General features: G+C 37.2%; 1 protein-coding gene across 4 annotated transcripts in view; it reads left to right on the top strand.

Moving 5' to 3' along the window:
- The window catches only part of NUMB (NUMB endocytic adaptor protein), a gene marked incomplete at its 5' end in the record, with an annotated part of 68,091 nt that overhangs the window by 12,498 nt on the left and 33,113 nt on the right, over positions 1-22,480 (top strand). For all 4 annotated transcript variants that reach the window (XM_079701128.1, XM_079701126.1, XM_079701129.1 and 1 more), the window contains one exon: positions 16,685-16,759. In XM_079701128.1, coding sequence (XP_079557254.1) covers positions 16,685-16,759 — 75 coding nt within the window. The remainder of the gene's footprint in view (positions 1-16,684; positions 16,760-22,480) is intronic.

Genomic DNA, 22,480 nt, shown 5'->3' with positions numbered 1-22,480 from the left:
TTGTCTCCTTTTCTTTGACTTGAGTTTATTGTAAATGTTTTCATTATTATGACTCTTATTATTGTTTAATGTAGCACTAAGTAATGTGTACATTTCCTTCTCTATCCAGTAATTCATTGATGTAGTCAAAAGATATTCACTGAGTGCCTGCTGTGTTGTAGGCATCTAGGCACTGGGAACACAAGGGAACAAAACAGACAAAATCCTTGCACAGTGCATGCATTCTAGTGGGTGTTAACAATGAACAAATAAATGTACCTGGCATACAAAAAGGGAATTAGGTGTTAAGGGAGTATGTGGAGGGTGAGATTTAAAATAGGATGCTCCGGGAATCCCTCACTGAAAAAGTGATTTTTTAGGAAAGACCCAAAAAAAGTAAGAAAGCAACATTCAGGTGTCTGAGGAAGCAGATTGTAGACAGTGGGCAGCAAGTGCAAAGGCTCTGGGGTAGGAGAAAGCCTGTTGTGTTGGAGGCACAGCAAGGAGGCCAGTGTGTTTAGAGCAGATGGCACAAGTAGAGGTGAGATCAGGTAAGTAGCAGGGTCCCCTGATTATGCATGTGGTTTAGTACTTTTCAGTACTATCAGACCTATCACCTGTTAACTTACTAGTTATATAATCTTGTCTAAAGCACGTAACTTTTTTTTTTATTTTTATTTATTTTTATTTTTTATTTATTTATTTTTTTTTATTAGTTTCTGCTTTATAACAAAGTGAATCAGTCATACATATACATCTGTTCCCACATCCCTTCCCTCAAAGCACGTAACTTTTTTGACACCTGGTGTCTCATTTGGAAGGTGAAGTTTTTTGATCTCTTTAAGTTCTTTTAAGCTTTAAATTTACGTGGTTAGATTTAGTACATATGCTTAGTTTAGTGTTCTGTTTTGGGTTTTTTTGGCCGCAGTGCGCAACTTGTGGGATCTTAGTTCCCCAACGAGGGATTAAACCCTGGCCCTTGGCAGTGAAAGTGCGGAGTCCTAACCACTGGTCCACCAGGGAATATACTTAGTTTAGATCACTTGTTCAAATGTAATTGTATTATTCCAAATTTATACTTAAAGAATAGTCCATTTTAATTTAACTACTCCTTTTTTTTTTTTTTTTTTGCGATACGCGGGCCTCTCACTGCTGTGGCCTCTCCCGTTGCGGAGCACAGGCTCCGGACGCGGAGGCTCAGCGGCCATGGCTCACGGGCCCAGCCGCTCCGCGGCATGCGGGATCCTCCCGGACCGGGGCACAAACCCGTGTCACCCGCATCGGCAGGCGGACTCTCAACCACTGCGCCACCAGGGAAGCCCTAACTACTCCTTTTTGATTAAAGACCCTAAACAAATTTTGATGTCATGTTCTGCACATCTGCATCCTGTATTTGCTAAATAACATAGGCTATGTGTATGTGATAATGTGCCTTATAGCTTCTTATAAATTAATGATTCTGTCACTTTTTGTTAATGCTGGGAACTGCTGACTGTACAGTCTCTCACATCAGAGCTCTGCAATTTCCTCATGGATAACAGTAGCAAAGCAGGGGGGAAATCTACTTTTTAAATAATTTTTTTCAAGAAAAGGACAAATGACTTAATTCATCCAAGAATGAAATTCCACAAACTAGTTTTTCTAAACTACTTTTTGTGAATAAAAGTCCCTGACTCAGAGGGAGTTTGGAAATGGTATACAGACAAAAGAAGTCCCAGAGTCAAATATTTTAGCCATTAAAGCATAAATCAGCTGCAGTTCTTCAGTGAGATAGTGTCTCAGAGAAGAAAAGAGACCTCTTTAATAATGTTTTTTCAATTGGCATGTTTTTCTCATAGTCTAATAAGACACAAGGCTGATTTCTATCTCCACATTTCTAAAACAGATTATGCGACTGAGTTAGTCCATATATGAGATACTTTTGTTTTCTTCTTTCCACCAAGTCTTCCCTCCTTTTTTTTTTTTTTCCCCTGGCATAAATACCCATATGTCACCAGTTGAGATGATGAAGATGATAGAATAAAATCCCTTGGAAACACTTTGAAACCTCTATTCATTTCTCAGCACCTAAAGGTAACTCAAAGATCATAAAACCCTACTTTCTCATTTTATTATTAATATAAAATGGAAACAGAGGTTAAATAACTTGGAGGTAGTATTAGAAATGAACCTTAATAAAAAACAAGAAAGAAAACATATATAAGGGAATCCTCTGGTGGTTCAGTGGTTAAGACACCACATGTTCACTGCCAAGGGCCCAGGTTCAGTCCCTTGTCGGGGATCCCACAGGCTATGCGGTGCAGGCAAAACCCCCCCCACACACACACAGATAGGTGATACTAGAGATAAGAAAGTGTGAAGGGACTTCCCTGGTAGTCCAGTGGTTAAGATGCCATGCTTCCACTGCATGGGGTGTGGGTTTGATCCCACACACCACGTGGCGCAGCAAAAAGAAAAGAAAAGAAAGAAAATGGAGAGACCCAATTACAGACTAAATATGTGAATACTGTATAGTTTGATAAATTTGAAAATTTAGATTAACTAAGAATATTCTAGGAAAATATGCATTATTAAAATTAGCTAAAGTACAAGCATAAAAGTTGAATAGACCCCTAACCATGAAGGAAATAGAGAAAGTTATTAAAACTCCAAAGCTATCCCCAAAAGACTTAGTATAGATGGTTTTACAGGTCAGTTTTCTTTCACAACCTTGAAGCATAACTCTTATGCTATTTAACTGTACCAGAGCTGACGGGGGAAAAAAATAGAGAGAAAGAAAGGGAAGAAAAAGAGGACAGTTTCCAATTTTTTTTAAGACATTAACAAAATCCTGATACAACTACCTAACAAAGATAGCACAAACACAAAAAATCACAGACCAACTCCACTTAAGAATATAGATGAAAAACTAGGCAGAAAAGTAGAACAAATGGGATCTAAAAGTAGGGTTTAACTCAAGAATCCACAAATGATTCAGTGTTAGGAAATTTGATATAGTTCATCACATTGATGGGCCTAAGAGGAAAAAGACTTCATCATTGCAATGGAAGCGACATTGAAGGACTCACACTTTTTGATTTCAAAACTTAGTACAAAGTTAAGTAATCAAACCATTGTAATAATGGCGTAAGGACAGATGTATAGAACAATAGAATAGAATTGAGAGTACAAAAATAAACCTAAACATCTATGGCCAACTGATTTCTGACAAGAGTACCAAGACCATTCAATGGGGAAAGAATAGTCTTTTCAGCAAATGGTGATGGGACCATGGGATTTCCACGTGGCAAAAAATGAAGCTGGACTCCTACCTCACACCATATACAAAAATTAATTCAAAATGGATCAACAACCTAACTATAAGAGTAAAACCATAAGACTCTTAGATGATAACATGGGGTAAATCTTCATGACCTTCATATACATGACACCAAAAGCATGAGCAAGAAAGGAAATAATATATGAACTGGACTTCATTAAAATTAAAAACTTTTATGCATTGACGTTATCAAGAAAGTGAAAAGAGAACTACAGACTGGGAGAAAACATTTGGAAATCATATGTTTGATAAGAGTCTAGTATCCAGAATATATAAAAAAACCTGATTTAAAAAGAGACAAAGGAGTTGAATAGAAATTTCTCCAAAGAAGATACACAAATGCCCAAAAAGCACATGGAAAGATAGTCAGCATCATTAGTCATTAAGGAAATACATATCAAAACCACAGTGAAGTACCACATCAGACCCACTTGGATGCCTATACTTAAAAAAACAAAAAGGAAATCAAGTGTTGATGAGCATGTGGAGAAACCAGAACCCTCTTACATTGCTGATGAGAATGCAAAATAGTTCAGCTTCTGTAAAAAGCAGTTTAGTGGCTCCTCAAAAAGCTAAACATAGAATTACCATATGACTCAGCAATTCTACTGCTAGGTATACACCCAAAAGAGTCAAAAACATACACAAATAAATACATGTACACTCATGTCTATAGCACCACTATTCATGATAGCTGAAAGGTGGAAACAGCCCAAATGTCCTTCAGTGGAAGAATGGAAAAACAAAGTATGGAAATACATATACATCAGCTATAAAAAGCAATAAAGTACTCATACATACTACAATGTGGTGACCCCGTACTACAATGTGGTGACCTCAAAAACAGTATGCTAAGTGAAATATATCAGACATGAAAGGTCACATATTGTATGATTCCATTTATATGAAATATCCAGAATAGGTAAATCCATAAAGACAGAATGCAGGTTATTGATTGTTAGGGGTTGTGTGGAGGGGCATTGGGAAGCAAATGCTTAATAGGTGCAGGTTCTTCTTTTGGTGTAAAGAAAATGTTTTGACTATAAAGCAACTATAAAGTATGGTACTGGCACAAAAACAGAAATACAGATCAATGGTACAGGATAGAAAGCCCAGAGATAAACCCATGCACCTGTGGTCACCTAATCTATGACAAAGGAGGCAAGAATATACAATGGAGACAAAGCAGCCTCTTCAATAAATCGTGCTGGGAAAACTGGACAACTACATGTAGAAGAATGAAATTAGAACACTACCTAACACCATACACAAAAATAAACTCAAAATGGATTAAAGACCTAAATGTAAGACCAGACACTATAAAACTCTTAGAGGAGCAGGGGGTGTGGGTTCAATCCCTGGTTGGGGAGCTAAGATCCCACATGCCTTGTGGCCAAAAAAACAAAAAAAAAACAAAAACCGTAAAACTCTTAGAGGAAAATATAGGAAAAACACTCTGACATAAATCACAGCAAGATCTTTTATGACCCACCTCCTAGAGTAATGAAAATAAAAACAAAAATAAGCAAATGGGACCTAATTAAACTTAAAAAAGCTTTTGCATAGAAGACGAAAAGACAACCCTCAGAATGGGAGAAAGTATTTGCAAATGAAGCAACAAAGTATTAATCTCCAAAATATACAAACAGCTCATGCAGCTCAATATCAAAAGAACAAACAACCCAATCAAAAAATGGGCGGAAGACCTAAATAGACATTTCAGCAAAGAAGACATACAGATGGCCAAGAGGCATATGAAAAGTTCCTCAGCATCACTAATTATTAGAGAAATGCAAATCAAAACTACCATGAGGTATCACTGGTCGGAATGGGCATCATCAGAAATCTGCAAACAATAAATGCTGGAGAGGGTGTGGAGAAAAGGGAACCCTCTTGCACTGTTGGTGGGAATGTAAATTGATACAGCCACTGTGGAGAACAGTATGGAGGTTCCTTAAAAAACTAAAAATAGAACTACCACACGACCCAGCAGTCCCACTACTGGGCATATACCCTAAGAAAACCATAATTCAAAAAGACACATGCACCCCATTGTTCATTGCAGCACTATTTACAATAGCCAGGACATGGAAATGACCTAAATGTCCATCGACAGATAAATGGATAAAGAAGATGTGGTCTATATATATAATGGAATGTTACTCAGCCATAAAAAGGAATGAAATTGGATCATTTGTAGAGATGTGGATGGACCTAGAGCCTGTCATACAGAGTGAAGTAAGTCAGAAGGAGAAAAACAAATATCGTATATTAACACATATGTGTGGAATCTAGAAAAATGGTACAGATGAACCTATTTTCAGGGCAGGAATAGAAAGGCAGACATAGAGAATGGACATGTGGACACAGTGGGGCAAGGGTGGGTGGGATGAATTGAGAGATTAGGTTTGACATAAATACACTACCATGTGTAAAATAGATAGCTAGTGGGAACCTGCTGTATAGCACAGGGAGCTCAGCTCGGTGCTCTGTGATGACCTAGTTGGGTGGGATGTGGAGGGAGGGAGGGGATGTGTGTATGCATATGGCTGATTCACTTCGCTCTGCAGCAGAAACTAACACAACATTGTAAAGTAATTATTGTCTAATAATAAATAAATAAATAAATAAAATGTTTTGGAACTAGATAAAGGTGGAGATTGTATAACATTGTGAATATACTAAATGCCACTGAATCATTCACTTTAAAATGGTTAATTTTATGTTATGTGGATTATATCAGTAAAATAGAAACATTAAAAATATTATTTTTCAATCCTGATAAATCTTCTTATCAAAATCAGAATAGCATAATACTTTCTTTCAATGACTGAAAAACTATCCCAGAGTCATGCATAATGGTGAAACATGTACAATGAAGTCAGGAGGAAGGTCAGTTTGTTCTTAAGCATTATTATTATTCGACAGTGATTGAGAAATGGTAGTAAGTACCTTTGGATAAGAAAATAAACAAAAGTTGTAAATGTGGGAAATCCAGATATTTTCTGTATTTTCTTTTTCTGCAGATGATGTCTAAAAAACTGTTGAAAATGATAGGAAATTCTAGTATTTTGGCTGCTTTTAAGATAGACTGAAATCAGTGGATAGAAAAACCAGTTAGTTTAGTTGGGAAATATTATAGGTCTTGGATCCTGGCAGAATGTGGATTAAGCTAACACAGTAATACTCCCAATACAAATATCTAGAAATGCTGACTGTATTTTCAAACAAACTTTTCTCTTAAACCATAGCTGAGCTTTCGATAAAGACAGATCTCCAGTTACCAGAAATTAAGAGGGAATTTGAGAGCAAGGCAGAAATCACACTAGCAGCCCAAGAGGGAAACGATTTGTGAGCTAGAGCCTTTGCATTTAACATCCATTCTGAAGGTCCTGGACTCAAAAAGCAGAGAATTAGAACTGAGAATCCAGCATGGAACAGAACCTTCAGGGGGCTTTACAAGCAGTGAAATACAGAACTAGCAGGAAAAGCAAAAAAAAAAAAACAAAACAAAACAAAAAAGGGAGCCTCCCTCTACCCAGACCTTGGGTGAGAAAAGGAATCTCCCAGGAAAAATTGAAACCATGGATTTGGACTTGATGTGCTAAAACCTGCATGATGTAAGAGTCTTCAAATGAATATACAGTAGGTCTTAGGCTACTAAACATCTGTGGTACCTTTTAGAAGCAAATGTAAAACCACTCCACAATCTAGAATGCATGAAATTTCCCTACAAAAATTGAGCTTCACTAGAGGTGAACTTACAGTTTTTTTAAAGTTTTAAATTATATATGGAAATGATCAGCAGATACAGTGAAGGATTATACAATAAAGATCAACAAGAGGATTAGCACTCTAAGAATTTGAATAATAGGCTATAGAGGAGACTATAAAATGTGTATATATAAAATTATTAGAAACATAAAAAAATGAATTCAAACCATAGGAAAAAAAATAAAACAGTGAAAAAAGGAATGGGCAGATTTGACAAAGAATCAAATCTCACCTTCTAAAAATGAAAAATACTGATACTGAAATTGAACTTAGTAAATAGATTAAATAGTGAATTAGAGTTGGCTGAAAAGGCAATTGGTAAACTGGAAAATAAATTCGATGAAGTTACCCAGAATGCAGCACAAGGTGATAAAGAGAAAATATGAAAAAGAGGTTAAGAAACGTGGATGAACAAATTTAAAAGTCAAATGACACTAGCAGACCTAATGGAAGCTCCAGGAGGAGAGAGGAGGGTAAATTCATTTCAGAGCAGTGTTTGAATTCTCAGATTGAAGAAGCAAATGGGATAAATAAAAATTAGTCTAATACATCTACATCCAAGTGATTTTTGACAAGGGTGCAAAGTTCATTCAATGGAGAAAAAATTGTCTTGTCACCCAGTGGTTCTGGGACATCTGGATTTCCATATGAAAAAGAGTGAAGTTGGATTTCTGCCTCAGACTATGTAAAAAATTAACTCAATGAATCAGTGACCTAAATATAAGAGTAAAAACCATAAAACTCTTAGAAGAAAACACAGGGGTAAATCTTCATGACTTTGGATCTGGCAGTGGAGTCCTTAGCATGAGCACGAAAAGAAAAGAGAGATAAATTTTTTTTGTTGTTTGTTTATTTTTGGCTGCTTTGGGTCTTTGTTGTTGTGCGTGGGCTTTCTCTAGTTGCAGCAAGTGAGGCTACTCTTCATTGTGGTGTGTGGGCTTCTCATTGCAGTGGCTTCTCTTGTTGTGGAGCACAAGCTTTAGGGTGCACAGGCTTCAGTAGTTGTGATGCACGGGCTTCAGTAGTTGTGGCTCGCGGGCTCTAGAGCGCAGGCTCAGTAGTTGTGGCACATGGGCTTAGTTGCTCTGTTATTTTGTTTTTAAATTTATTTTAATTTTATTTTAATTTATTCTCTATCCTTGATCACTGACTCAATGCCAAATATGTATTTTTAAAAATTACATTATCCTGAATTTTCTATATTGCTCTACCAATATTTCTTTCTATTTTGGCACAAGATGCTATTTTTTTTTTTTTTTTTGCGGTACGCGGGCCTCTCACTGTTGTGGCCTCTCCCGTTGCGGAGCACAGGCTCCGGACGCGCAGGCCCAGCGGCCATGGCCCACGGGCCCAGCCGCTCCGCGGCATGTGGGATCTTCCCGGACCAGGGCTCGAACCTGTGTCCCCTGCATTGGCAGGTGGATTCTTAACCACTGCGCCACCAGGGAAGCCCAAGCTAGATAAACTGAACTTCATCAAAATTGAAAAATTTTATGCATCAAAGGACGTTTTCTTTTGAAGAAAGAAAGTGAAAAGGCAACCCAAAGAATAGCAGAAAATATTTGGAGATCATATATCTAAAGACTAAAACCCAATTTTTAAAATGGGCAAAGGATGTGACTAGGCATTTCTCCAAAGAAGATATACAAATGGCCAATTAGCATATGAAAAGATAGGTGCTCAATATCATTGGTCATTAGGGGCATGCAAATCAAAATCACGAGATATGCTTCACACGTATTAGGTTGGTATATTTTTTTTTAAAAAGGAAAATAAAGTGCTGATGAGCATATGGAAAAATTGAAACTCTGATACATTTTGATGGGAATGTAAAATGGTGCAACACTATGGAAAACTGGCAGTTCCTCACAAAGCTAAACATATAATTACCCAGTAATTCTACTCCTAGGCATATACCCAAAGAATTGAAAGCAGGGATTCAAACAGATACTTATATGTCAGCATTCATTGTAGCATTATTCATAATAACCAAAAGGTGGAAACAACCCAGGTGTTTTGTCAATAGGTGAATGGATGAACAAAATGTGGTATATACATACAATGGAATCTTATTCCACCATTAAAAGGAATGAAGTTTTGATATGTGCTACAACATGGATGAACCTTGAAAACGTTATGTTAAGTGAAATAAGCTATACATGAAAGGACAAATATTGTGATTCTACTTATATGACATATCTAAAATAGGCAATTTCACAGACACAGGAAGTTGATTAGAGATTACCAGGAGCTGAAGGAAGGGAGAACTTGGGAGTATTGCTTAATGTTTTCAGCGTTTGTGTTTGGAGTGATAAAAAAGTTCAGGAAATAGGTAGTAGTAATGGTTGTACAACATCATGAATATAATAAATACCACTGAACTATACACTTAATAGTTTAAAGGGAAAATTTTTTTTGGCAAATTTTATGTTATATGTATTTCACCACAATTTAGAAAAATTAATTGATGACTCAGTGGTGCACGTTGAGTGAATTGTATGGTACGTGAATTATATCTCAATCTAAAAAAAAAAAGTCTGTTTCCTAGACACGTGAATGAAACTGTAGATATCAAAGACTAAGAAAATCTTAAAAGCAACCAGAAAGGGAAAGACAAATTATATACAATTAAAAATATAATGAGTTTACACACCTATCAAGAATGGTCAAAATCCAGAACACTGACAACATCAGATGCTGGTTAAAACGTGGAGCAACAGGAACTGTAATTCATGGCTGGTGGGAATGCAAATGGGACAGCCACTTTAGAAGACTTCAGGAGAAGTTTTCTCATAAAACTAAATGTACAGCTACCATATGACCCAGCAATCACACTCAAACCAAATGAGTTGAAAACTTATGTCCACACAAAAACCTGCACACGGATGTTTATAGCCACTTTATTCATAATTGCCAAAACTTGGAAGCAACAAAGATGTCTGTCACCACGTGAATGGATAAATAAACTGTGATATGACCAGACAGTGGAATATATGAAAAGACATGGGGAACCTTAAATGCATGTTACTAGTGAAGGAAGCCAGTCTGGAAAGGCTACATACTGTATGATTCCAACTCTATGACAGTTCTGGAGAAGGCCAAACTATGGAGACAGTAAAAAGATCAGTGCTTGCCAGAGTTTAGGGGAGAAGAAGAGATGAATAGGAGGAACACAGAGGATTTTTAGGACAGTGAAACTATTCTGTATGATACTACAATGGTGGATACATGTCATTATACATTTGTCAAAATCCATAGAATTTACAGCACCGAAAGTAAAACCTAATATGGACTGTGGATAAAGTATAGGTTTGTTGATTGTAACAAATGTACCACTCTGGTGTGGAATGTGATAGTGGGGGAAGCTGCGGGGGGGTGGTACAGAGGGTATATGGGAACTCTGTACTTTTCTGCTCAGTTTTTCTGTGAACCTAAAACTGCTCTAAAAACTAAAGTCTTTTAAAAGAATATATATACACAAATATATACATAAATAATAGGTGTAAAACCAGTTCACAGTAGCAACAAAAATTATTAAATACTTATTAATCTAGAAAATGTATATTTGAAGGCTACCTTAAAACTTCAGAGACATAAAAGACTTGAATAAATAGTATTAGATGAAATGGGTCAATATTATGTCAGTTTTTCTCAAATTAACCAGTGAATTTAAGGTAATCTTAATTTAAATCCCAAAGGTTTTATTTGTCAGCAACTGAACAAAATTACTCCAAAGTTGATCCCAAAGAATAAACATGGGAAATAACCAAGAAAATTCTGTGGGATAAAAATTAGCGAAAGTGATTGTGCCAAAGCAGTTGTTAAAATAATGATCAAAATAGCATCTTGTGGGGCTTCCCTGGTGGCACAGTGGTTGAGAGTCCGCCTGCCGATGCGGGGGACACAGGTTCGTGCCCCGGTCTGGGAGGACCCCACATGCCGCGGAGCGGCTGGGCCCGTGGGCCATGGCCGCTGGGCCTGCGCGTCCGGAGCCTGTGCTCCGCAACGGGAGAGGCCACAACAGTGAGAGGCCCACGTACCGCAAAAAAAAAAAAAAAAAATAGCATCTTGTGCCAAAATAGAAAGAAATATTGGTAGAGCAATATAGAAAATTCAGGATAATGTAATTTTTAAAAATACATATTTGGCATTGAGTCATTGATCAAGGATAGAGAATAAATTAAAAAACAAAATAACAAATTTTTAAAAATTGATAGTATATGTGGCAAGGTACCCAGAATGAGATGTCAGAAGTTTTTTTTTTTTTTTTTTTTTTTTTTTTTAATGGTACGCGGGCCTCTCACTATTGTGGCCTCTCCCATTGCGGAGCACAGGCTCCGGACGTGCAGCCTCAGCGGCCATGGCCCATGGGCCCAGCCACTCCGCAGCATGTGGGATCTTCCCGGACCGGGGCACGAACCCGTGTCCCCTGCATCGGCAGGCGGACTCTCAACCACTGCGCCACCAGGGAAGCCCTGTCAGAAGTTTTTAAAATGTTAGAACAGCAATGCTGAGAGCTCAATTGCTGAGATTTTACTCTTTCCCAGTACTTGATTGCAGCTCTATTTACAATAGCCCGGAGATGGAAACAACCTAAGTGTCCATCATCTGATGAATGGATAAAGAAGATGTGGCACATATATACAATGGAATATTACTCAGCCATAAAAAGAAACGAAATTGAGCTATTTGTAATGAGGTGGATAGACCTAGAGTCTGTCATACAGAGTGAGGTAAGTCAGAAGGAGAAAGACAAATACCGTATGCTAACACATATATATGGAATTTAAGAAAAAAAAATGTCATGAAGAACCTAGGGGTAAAACAGGGATAAAGACACAGACCTACTTGAGAATGGACTTGAGTATATGGGGAGGGGGAAGGGTAAGCTGTGACAAAGCGAGGGAGAGGCATGGACATATATACACTACCAAAAGTAAGGTAGATCGCTAGTGGGAAGCAGCCACATAGCACAGGGAGATCAGCTCGGTGCTTTGTGACCGCCTGGAGGGGTGGGATAGGGAGGGTGGGAGGGAGGGAGACGCAAGAGGGAAGGGATGGGGGAACAGATGTATATGTATGACTGATTCACTTTGTTATAAAGCAGAAACTAATTTTAAAAAATTAAAAGAAAAAGAATTTAGTGGGCTTCCTGTTTCCCTACTATAAACACCATAATCAAACTAGCCAACACCATAGGTCTGTGGGAATCACACTGTTCTAATTACTGCTTTGACAGTGCTGTTCATTATGGTAACTACTCCCACCTTGCCTTGGCATTTGAGTGTGGCTCCTTGGCCCCTGCCACCTCAGGATCCAGTTACTTCCATTGCATTTGTATTTCCTAATTCGGTGACTTCAGTTTCCACTGTACGGCTTGTCTGTAGAGCAGAGGGATCACAACGTTTCAAAGGATGTTGGGGCTCCCCCACCACACAAATTTATTTCTTGTGGTCATGGTGAAAGGTGTGTTTCTAGACCCTCCTAGTGTGGGTGAGTAGGTCTTAAATGTATTCACTCTAACATTCCAATCACCTATTTCTAAATTTATCGTATTTCTGTTAAAAGTTTTTTAGCCTAGTATGCCTCATTTTCAAGCCAACCCTGACCTGACACTGATATATAACATGTCAAGTCAAATATCTCTTTTGACCAAACATCACTGAAATCCCCCAAACAGTTGTTTTTATATTAGTAAGCTAGTAAATATGCTTGCACTAGTTAAAGTATTTACCATTCGATCTGAATTTTGCTGCTTAACACATTAATGAGAATAACGTAACTTCATACACTTCTTTTTAAACATTAAAATGTGTCTATTAAATACTTTGTCTAGCATTCTTTTGGTCCTACGAGCATCTGAGGCATCTTCTTATATGGTAGAGCCCATTTCCATATGAAAGTTGAAAATGCCTGGCTATTGCTTTTCAAGGCTCCCTTTCGGCTAGGGCATGGCATGATGTAGGTTCTGAAAATAATATTCACCAGTCGGAACCATCAGTATTCTTTTTGCTGATAAGTTGTGGCAACTATGGCAACTGTATCTGATTTCCAGAGAGAGCAGAAGCAGCAGTTCTATTGGCAGATTCCAGTGACTCAGCTGGTGGTTAACACTAAGGCATCTAGTGTCCAGATCTAGTTGGAAAGTTGGAAGAGAGTGCCATGGTTTTGGATGTAACTCTGAATCCAGTTCTCTAGCCCTCCCAAAGATTCTCTGAGTTACCCAATATTCTTTCAATAAATTACTGTTCTGTCTATATCAACCACATTCTGTCACACCGTTGACCAAGGTCATTCTACACACATTAATAGAAATTATGTAAGAAATCTATATAAATATTATCATATCATTGTTGATCATTATTTTGGATGGTTTTCTTTTTTACATGTTTTGTGCAGACTGTTGGATTTCTGTAAGTTTAAACTACTTTTCTTGTGTTGCTTATTTTTTTCTACTCTGCACTTTTTAAGTGGTATTGTTTCCTTTATAATTACAAAACAATTACAGGCTTGGTTTAAATATTGTTTAAAATTAAGAATTGGAAATACTATTTGGTGTTATCTGAGAATATATTGTATTCATATGACGTTTATGGTTCCCGGCAGTCAAATGCTATTTTGGGAGACAATCTTTTCCTCATGATTAAGTAATTAACTCTACCTTTACTTTCCTCTCACAACCAATTAGTTGTCAGATTCTATTGGCTCTGCTTTCATGATGCCATTCACCTATCTTTATTCCTACTACCACCATCATCCTATTCAAGGGTCCTGTTAACTCTTTCTGGAACTTTTATTTAATGAATCTTCCTTTCTTTAATCACTTCTGCCTCCAATTCACTCTGAGGCCAGTTTAATCTTTCAAGAGCAGAGCTCTTAGCTATAATCTTTCTCACCACTGCCAGCTCAGTTGAATGTGAAATCCACAGCTTAACATGTAGGATTCTCCACATTACAGCCTCAGCCCACTTCCTCAAACATATTTGTTAACTGCTGTCCTATATGTACAGAGTTAGGGTAAAACTGGCCATAAGAAAAGAAAAAAAAAAAACTACAAATAGAACAACCATATGACCCAGCAATCCCACTACTGGGCATATACCCTGAGAAAACCATAATTCAAAAAGAGTCATGTACCAAAATGTTCATTGCAGCTCTATTTACAATAGCCCGGAGATGGAAACAACCTAAGTGTCCATCATCCGATGAATGGATAAAGAAGATGTGGCACATATATACAATGGAATATTACTCAGCCATAAAAAGAAATGAAATTGAGCTATTTGTAATGAGGTGGATAGACCTAGAGTCTGTCATACAGAGTGAGGTAAGTCAGAAAGAGAAAGACAAATACCGTATGCTAACACATATGTATGGAATTTAAGAAAAAAAATGTCATGAAGAACCTAGGGGTAAAACAGGGATAAAGACACAGACCTACTTGAGAATGGACTTGAGGATATGGGGAGGGGGAAGGGTAAGCTGTGACAAAGCGAGGGAGAGGCATGGACATATATACACTACCAAAAGTAAGGTAGATCGCTAGTGGGAAGCAGCCACATAGCACAGGGAGATCAGCTCGGTGCTTTGTGACCACCTGGAGGGGTGGGATAGGGAGGGTGGGAGGGAGGGAGATGCAAGAGGGAAGGGATATGGGAACAGATGTATATGTATGACTGATTCACTTTGTTATAAAGCAGAAACTAATAAAAAATATATAAATAAATAAACTAGGGTGAAACTGAGACTTAGGAAAAAAAAGAATCTGAAAAGGAATATATATAATATATATTATATATAACTGAATATATATATTATTTGATTCGCTTAAAAGTGAGCATTCTTGCTGTTTTGTATAATGTTTATTCAAAATTATAGCTGTTACAATTCTTTAATGTCCTTAGTCTATATGATCTTTATGATCGATCCCTCAGGTATTTTATTACCTAAGGTCCAACAGTTTCCTAAATTGATTTTAATATGTTGGTTTTATGCATTTATTCAGTATTGGAAAGATAGGGGTAAAAATGAAAAATTCAGTATATGAGCATTATAAGACTGTCCTGGATCAGGCTGCTTGGGTTTGAGCATTCACTAGCTGAATGGTTTTGGGCAAGTTGCTTAAACTCTCCATGCCTGTGTTTCGCAGGGCACTGGTTATTGTGCTCATGAATTACTACTGTTTCATCTTCATCCAGGGCCAAATGGTGGGAGATTCAGAGAGGGGGGAAAAAGCAGAAGTGGGGGCGGGGGTGTTGGCCCACCTTCCTGGAATCACAGTCTCTTTAAACAGAGGACAGCCACCTTTTCTCAGAGGTGTGTGGCTCTTGCAGGTTTCCCTTGCTGCTACCACCGACACCACCACGGAATTTCCTGGGGACTGGGGTGTGAAAGTTAAAAAAAAAGATAAATAAAAGGGAGGGGGATTCCTATACTCTCTGAGGATAAGGAGTTACCTTACCTGGTCCTTGGGCCAGAGGTAGAGTGCTTTTCCCAGAGTTCTCTCTGTGCCATAGCACTCACTTGGATATCTGGCTGTGTTAAGTTCAGGCTGGAGGTACCAAAGGGGAGGAGGGGCAGGGAAGGTAAACTCCCTGCCAATTCAGAAATACCTTGAATTCTGGTATTCTTCTCTGATTCATCTTATACTCTTTACAGAGAACTCAAATAGGTGCTTCCATGTATTCTGTTCTGGTTTTATGGTTTCATTCAGAGGGTGGGACAGGGTAAAGTATGTCTACTCCATTTTACCCAGAACCAGACTCTAAATTTCCTTTTAAAAGAGAGCACTTGTGAGATAGCCATCATCCTCTGTGCTTTCTAACCCAAGACTATTCCCACGCTAAGGTACAATTTGAATAATATCACTACCTTGCAAAAACAAACCAAAAAAAAAGCTTTATTAGCTCTTCGTTGCCTCTAGGATTAAGTATAGACTCATTTCAGTGTTCAAATTCCCCAGCTGCATATACCTCATATTCTTGCCAGACAGGAATATTTGCTGATATATAGTTATCCTATTCTACACCTATAGCTTTTGTTAAATTCTACCTGCCTAAAATAGTTTCCCAACCTTTCCAATACAGCTTCTTCAAGTTCTGCATATCTTCTAAAGCTCAGATGCACTACCTTCTTAAAATTTTAGTTTTCTGCCCTTTTCTTATGTGCTTCCCATAAAAGGAGTATGTGATCTCTTCAGCCCTTGAGTAACTGTTATTTTTATTTGTACCTTTTCAATACACACACACACACACACACACACACACAGACACACACTTTGTTTTAGGACTATTTTTATGTCTAGAGATATAGTAACTGTGTCTAGCATAGGCTGTTATGCCTCAGGTCCAATAGATTCAGGTAACATTTAGTGCTTATCATGTACTTTTTCACCTACTCCTCTATAACAGCTCTTGGAGACCTTTATTCTAAATCTCAGTCACATGAGGACACTGAGGGTAAGTAAAGTAACATTACCTTATCTCTTCTATAATGGCTGTGAGTTTCTTGAGTGCAGGAATTTTAATATTCAATTTTCTACCATGTAATATCTACCATATAGTAGCTACTCAGTAAACAGCAATAGCCGTAACTTTTCTCTTCTTTCTACAGTACCTTGGGCATGTAGAAGTTGATGAATCAAGAGGAATGCACATCTGTGAAGATGCTGTAAAAAGATTGAAAGCTGTATGTATTTGATGGTTGCCAGTGTTGATCTATATGCTGTAAATATTTTCTGAAAAGATTTTGCTCAGTAAATTTTAGTGACCCACTATCCAGTAAGAACAGTGTTTCTCTTAAGGCAAAAGATGTGGGCTCATTAATAGAGAGCATTTCATGTTGTCCATCCAAAGGTGTAAGTTACAATGACCAACTTCTTCAATTTAGGCCAGACATTATCTAAGAGATACTTTTAATTCAGAACCCATATTAAACAAGTGGTATGAATTCTTATAGATGAATAATATTCTAAAACCAGGATAAAACTATTACAGTTAGTCTTTTAACCTAACTGTGACAACTGGGTTATAAATTACTGATTTTAAATCTATAAGAAACAGCTTTCCAGGAAAAAGTATAAAACAGAGATATCTGTGTTGACAGTGGGTGAGGTTTACATTTTGGGGAGACTTAATTATCATTACTGCTACTCCCCAGTTTCCTTCTCTATACACCTCTAACATAAACAGTGTATTTCCCTGCCTTTTGCACAAACTTCAGCATACTTGAAATGGAGAGTCCTTTTCCAGGATAAATAATGTCTGTTTTGCCTATTATGCCATAGAACACATCCCAGGCACATGCCTGCGTATTTAATAAAAGGAGAGAATGAGTTCAGAGTTCATAAAGATTCAGATTAAAGTGTTAACTTCATATTTTGGATAGGTTTGAAGAATGTTTCTTAAATTCTGACAGCCCTCTTCACAACCTTCTCTCCAATGTGTGGCCTTTCCCCCCTTTGCTGTGAAAGCTTTAAGCATTACTTCTGCATGCCCTTACCCCAGAACAGCATTAAATACTTGTTGCTTTGGGTTTGCTGGTATGGTGGGCTGCTACAAGTTTGGCTACTAATGAATGCTTTTTTTCCCCCTCAGTTTGCTTAATCAAAACTTTTCTGCTTCTTGGTACATTCTATATGACCTCTTATATACAATTCCTCAATATAAAAGATATAAAGTCAAGGAAGCAACCAACTCAGAGAAGTGGATTATGTTTTCGAACAAATGTCTGAATCTATTATAGAAAGGAGAGAAGGAGAAAAATAACTGATTATGGTATACAAAAAACTGAAAAACAAAACAATATATAGACACACATACATACCCTTTACTACAGATTTTGGTCATTTAAATTCTTAAATGTTTGAAGCCCTTCTTAGTCTACCTGTGCTCTCCATTTAATCATCATTAATGTAAAAGGGACTTTATATAATAATTTATAGACTTGCCATGTCCACCTAAATATAGTCCCCAGTTAAATACAGCCTCAGATAATGCAGTTTTCCAGGAAATTTAAATTCAGTCTCTTATTTAACAAAATGATTCTAAGTTCACTAATAGAATAAGATTTTCTAAGAACATTTTAAAAAGTAATGCAATGATTTGCCCTACTAGTCATTAAACATCATAATGCTAATAACTGAAAACAACAGATGAATCAGTTAATAGACTAGATAGACCTGAAACAAACCTAGTTATTAAAATCTTAGAGCCTACGTAACATTTGGAAGGTCACTGTGGAATGAGCCTTTGGAAAGTCTTAATTCAGCATATGGCTTCATGTTTACTCTCTAAATAAGGAAAAACTAGGGATGGTTTAAGTTTGCCCAGAAGATAATTAAGAAGTGGTATTTAGGGGCTTCCCTGGTGGCGCAGTGGTTGGGAGTCCGCCTGCCGATGCAGGGGACATGGGTTCGTGCCCCGGTCCGGGAAGATCCCGCGTGCCGCGGAGCGGCTGGGCCCGTGGGCCGTGGCCGCTGGGCCTGCGCGTCCGGAGCCTGTGCTCCGCAACGGGAGAGGCCGCAGCGGTGAGGGGCCCGCGTACCACAAAAAAAAAAAAAAAAAAAAAAAAGAAGTGGTATTTAGTTGTTTAATGAGCAGTCAATCCTTTCACTGTCTAGTTTTCTTTAACCTACTTTTAATTAGAAACCTCTCTTTATTACATAGGTAGTATATGTTCATTCTGTAAAATACAAATGAACAAAAACAGTACATAAAATCTCTTGCAGTCCCAGAGATAGCCACTATTCACTGTCTAGTTTTATTTTTTATTTATTTATTTATTTTTAATAAGGGCAGAGTGCCTGCCTCTCTTTAAATTTATTTATTTATTTATTTATTTATTTATTTATCTATCTATCTATCTATCTATCTATCTATCTATTTATTTATTTATTTATGGCTGCGTAGGGTCTTCATTGCTGTGCCCAGGCCCTCTCTAGTTGCGGCGAGCAGGGGCTACTCTTCATTGTGGTGTGTGGGCTTCTCATTGCAGTGGCTTCTCTTATTGCAGAACATGGGCTCTAGGGGCGCGGGCTTCCATAGTGGTGGCACGTGGGCTCTAGAGCGCAGGCTCAGTAGTTGTGGTGCACAGGCTTAGTTGCTCTGCGGCATGTGGGATCTTCCCATACCAGGGCTCAAACCTGTGTCCCCTGCATTGGCAGGCGGATTATTAACCACTGAGCCACCAGGGAAGCCCTGTCTAGTTTTAAAGCTGATTTTTTAGTTGAGTGAATTTTTTTGTTTTATTTTACCTTTTGGTTTTAACCAAGGAAATTGTAAACTATAAGCATGGTTATTTGAGATACAGGACTTATTTAAATAATAAAATTATTGAAAAAATGAGTTTTTATTTTTACCAGAAATAGGAACCAAATTGCTGTTTGAAAAATTATATCTATGCCTGGAACAGTGTCTGGCACATAATAGCCACTCAAAAAATATTTGTGGAATAAATATACAGAAAACAATTCAGTCTTCAATATGGGGTCAAGTTGAATTTCGTAATAATCATCATAACAATATGTTATATTTAATGTTTAAAGTTTATGAAATCCTTTTGCATATCTCTAAAAGATCCTTATTTCCCTGTGGTCTTTTGTAACTAAAATGAAATTGTGCATATTTGGATTGCTTTTCTGGACATACTTGAACTTTTGAACTCTGAAGGAAGATTGACCACTTCTGAACTTTTGATTCAAGAAGTTCTTTAAAATTTTTCAGACTAACCCTACCCAGGAGACTTGGAGCAAGTGTTGTATAATAATTTTGCACAGGCAAACAAGTATTTTTAAAAGTAAGATTGAATTTTTGGGAGACTAGTGCCAATTTCCTATTTATTATACTCACTGAAACGTCCCCTTCTATTAATACCCTTTCTAATGCTGTATGAAAAAGGCTGCAGAAAGTTGGAAGTCTTCAGATGTTGTTCATCTCAGATCATGTTAGTCCACAAAAATTCATGCTTTTTGTCTTCTTTTCATATTTTTACTATACAGAAATTTCTAGATGCCTTTTTCCCTTCTTTTACCAAACAATCATCTAACAAACACGTATAATCTACTGTGCCAGATGCTTATATTGTGCCAAAAGCTATGTGTCTGGAGATGTTTGTTTATTTTCATAGATGATAAATATTCCTCTTCTCATTTCAAAAAAATGGAAGCAAATGTAAAAATGTACAGACCTACAGATTAAAGAAGAAATAGCATGTCTGGAACAAGTTTGAATGCCAAAAAAGTTTTAAAATTTAAAGGATTATGTAGCTCAGATGTACCAGTTAAATAGGAAAAACAAACATCTTAAACCTATCACTCAAATGATCTTTGAACTAAAAATGTAACATTCTAGCGCTTTTTAAATTTGTGCGGGCTTGAAGAAGCAGGATAATTTGCAAGTACAGTTTTTTTTTTCCTTCCAAGTAGTCCCTTACAATTTAGGATTACTTTAACTTCAGTTAGACGTTATCAGCATACTTAATATTTTCGAATGAAAAGGTATTGTAACTAAACAACATATGCTTCTCAGAGCATTAATATGTTTAAATTTTTTTTACTTTATATGCATAAAGTTAGTTACAGTTATTTGCAATTCATTTACTTTGTGGTGTAATTTTACCAGTTAGCCACTTAGGGAGTTAGATTGTATAGGATAAATGACAGAAATGACTGTTGCCCATTTTCAGTGCCTTAATGGCAGAGTTACTTGCAGGGGGAGGAGTACTGTCATTTATCAATCTATTTTGTAAAAAGTGTATTGGGCCTTTGGTTATCTTGCTTGATACTGGTGCAAGATGCCTTTCCTTTTAAAATGTCTTTTCTTCCCATTGTCTCTGTAAGTGTCTCTCCGTCTCTGTCTTGGTTTTAGACTAGTTTCATTACACTACCAGTTTCTAATATGTTGATTTTTTATTTGCTATTTGATAAATTTGTTTTAATGTATGTTCTTGTTTTAGCAGGTAAAAGAATCATAATTTAATTTTTTTAAAAAATTAATATTATTCTCTAGTCTAATAACTGTCTTTTGATGCATTTTGCACGTCAACTTTTTTCATTAACATCTGAGGTCTTTTGTAAATAGAAGGCAAACTCCATGTTTAACAGGAGCTTTTCTGGGAGCTAAATTAAATATTAACGAATCTCCTTCCCGCATCTTCCTATCCCTAAAGAATGGTGAATCTTTTAACTTGGGCTGCATCTTTTAAAAGCTGGTGGTTACCTAAAAGTCTAACGAAACTAGGGTCACCAAACTTGGCAGCAGAAATAAGCTTAGTCTTATTGTGATAACTATCCCAATTACCTTATTGTATTTCTAGCTTAAGTTCAAAACATTTTGTGGAAATATTTGATGCTGTTTGTGATTTTCAAAACCTAGAGAAAAAAACAAACCATTCAGTGTTTGAGAGTATTGAATGACTTTTATGAGTCAAATTTCTATAGAGTTGTCTTTTTCTAGACATTTATTCACTATTAATAATGGATTATAGGGCTTCCCTGGTGGCGCAGTGGTTGGGAGTCCGCCTGCCGATGCAGGGGACATGGGTTCGTGCCCCGGTCCGGGAAGATCCCACATGCCGCGGAGCGGCTGGGCCCGTGAGCTATGGCCACTGAGCCTGCGCGTCCGGAGCCTGCGCTCCGCAACGGGAGAGGCCACAACAGTGAGAGGCCCATTACAGCAAAAAAAAAAAAAAAAAAAAAATAATGGATTATAAAAGGTAAAGGCTTAAAGTATAGTTCAACCAAAACTAGGAAATGTTAAAGTTAAGCTAGCTTGGGTGAGTTAGAACTCATCTACTTTGCATAAGTTCTTCAGATTTTAAATGGTGGCCAGTTTTCAAAATTTGTATATGCTTAAAAATTGGTGCTGGGACCACAGACAGTTGTGTCTCTTACCTACGTAGTTTTAGAATTGTATACTTATAACTGTCAGTACAAATTTCTTTCTTCAAAAACAGTAGCATTTAAAAAGAAAACAACCCTATTCTTCAGATTTTAGTTGTGGTTAACAGATGTGGTTTGGTTCTCAAATATATTAGTTTTCTCAGCTCCAGTGAAAGCATTGGCCATGTGTTCTTTATGGATGATTTATTCTGTGTTTGAAATAGAACATATCTATTATTTCGCCACAATTGCTATGGAATTGATCAGCACACACATACATACAAACCTGTCCTAATGCATAAGTAAGAATTCTTGAAGTGACATCTTGAACTCAGCAAGAAAAAGTCTGACAAGGACCCTCTCTTCACACTCATAATTTAAGTGTAGCATTTTTTAATGTTACTTTGTGATCATTTGAGTGTGGACTGGTTTTTTCATTGGTGACTTCCACATATTTGACCACTGATTTTAAATTGAAAAATGTATGTGAACCAATTTACCACTCACTATGACGAAAATTTAAATGCAAA

This window comes from Hyperoodon ampullatus (genome assembly GCF_949752795.1).
Source record: "Hyperoodon ampullatus genome assembly, chromosome: 3".
Taxonomy (NCBI): domain Eukaryota; kingdom Metazoa; phylum Chordata; class Mammalia; order Artiodactyla; family Ziphiidae; genus Hyperoodon; species Hyperoodon ampullatus.
This window is presented reverse-complemented; position numbering and strand designations above follow the sequence as displayed.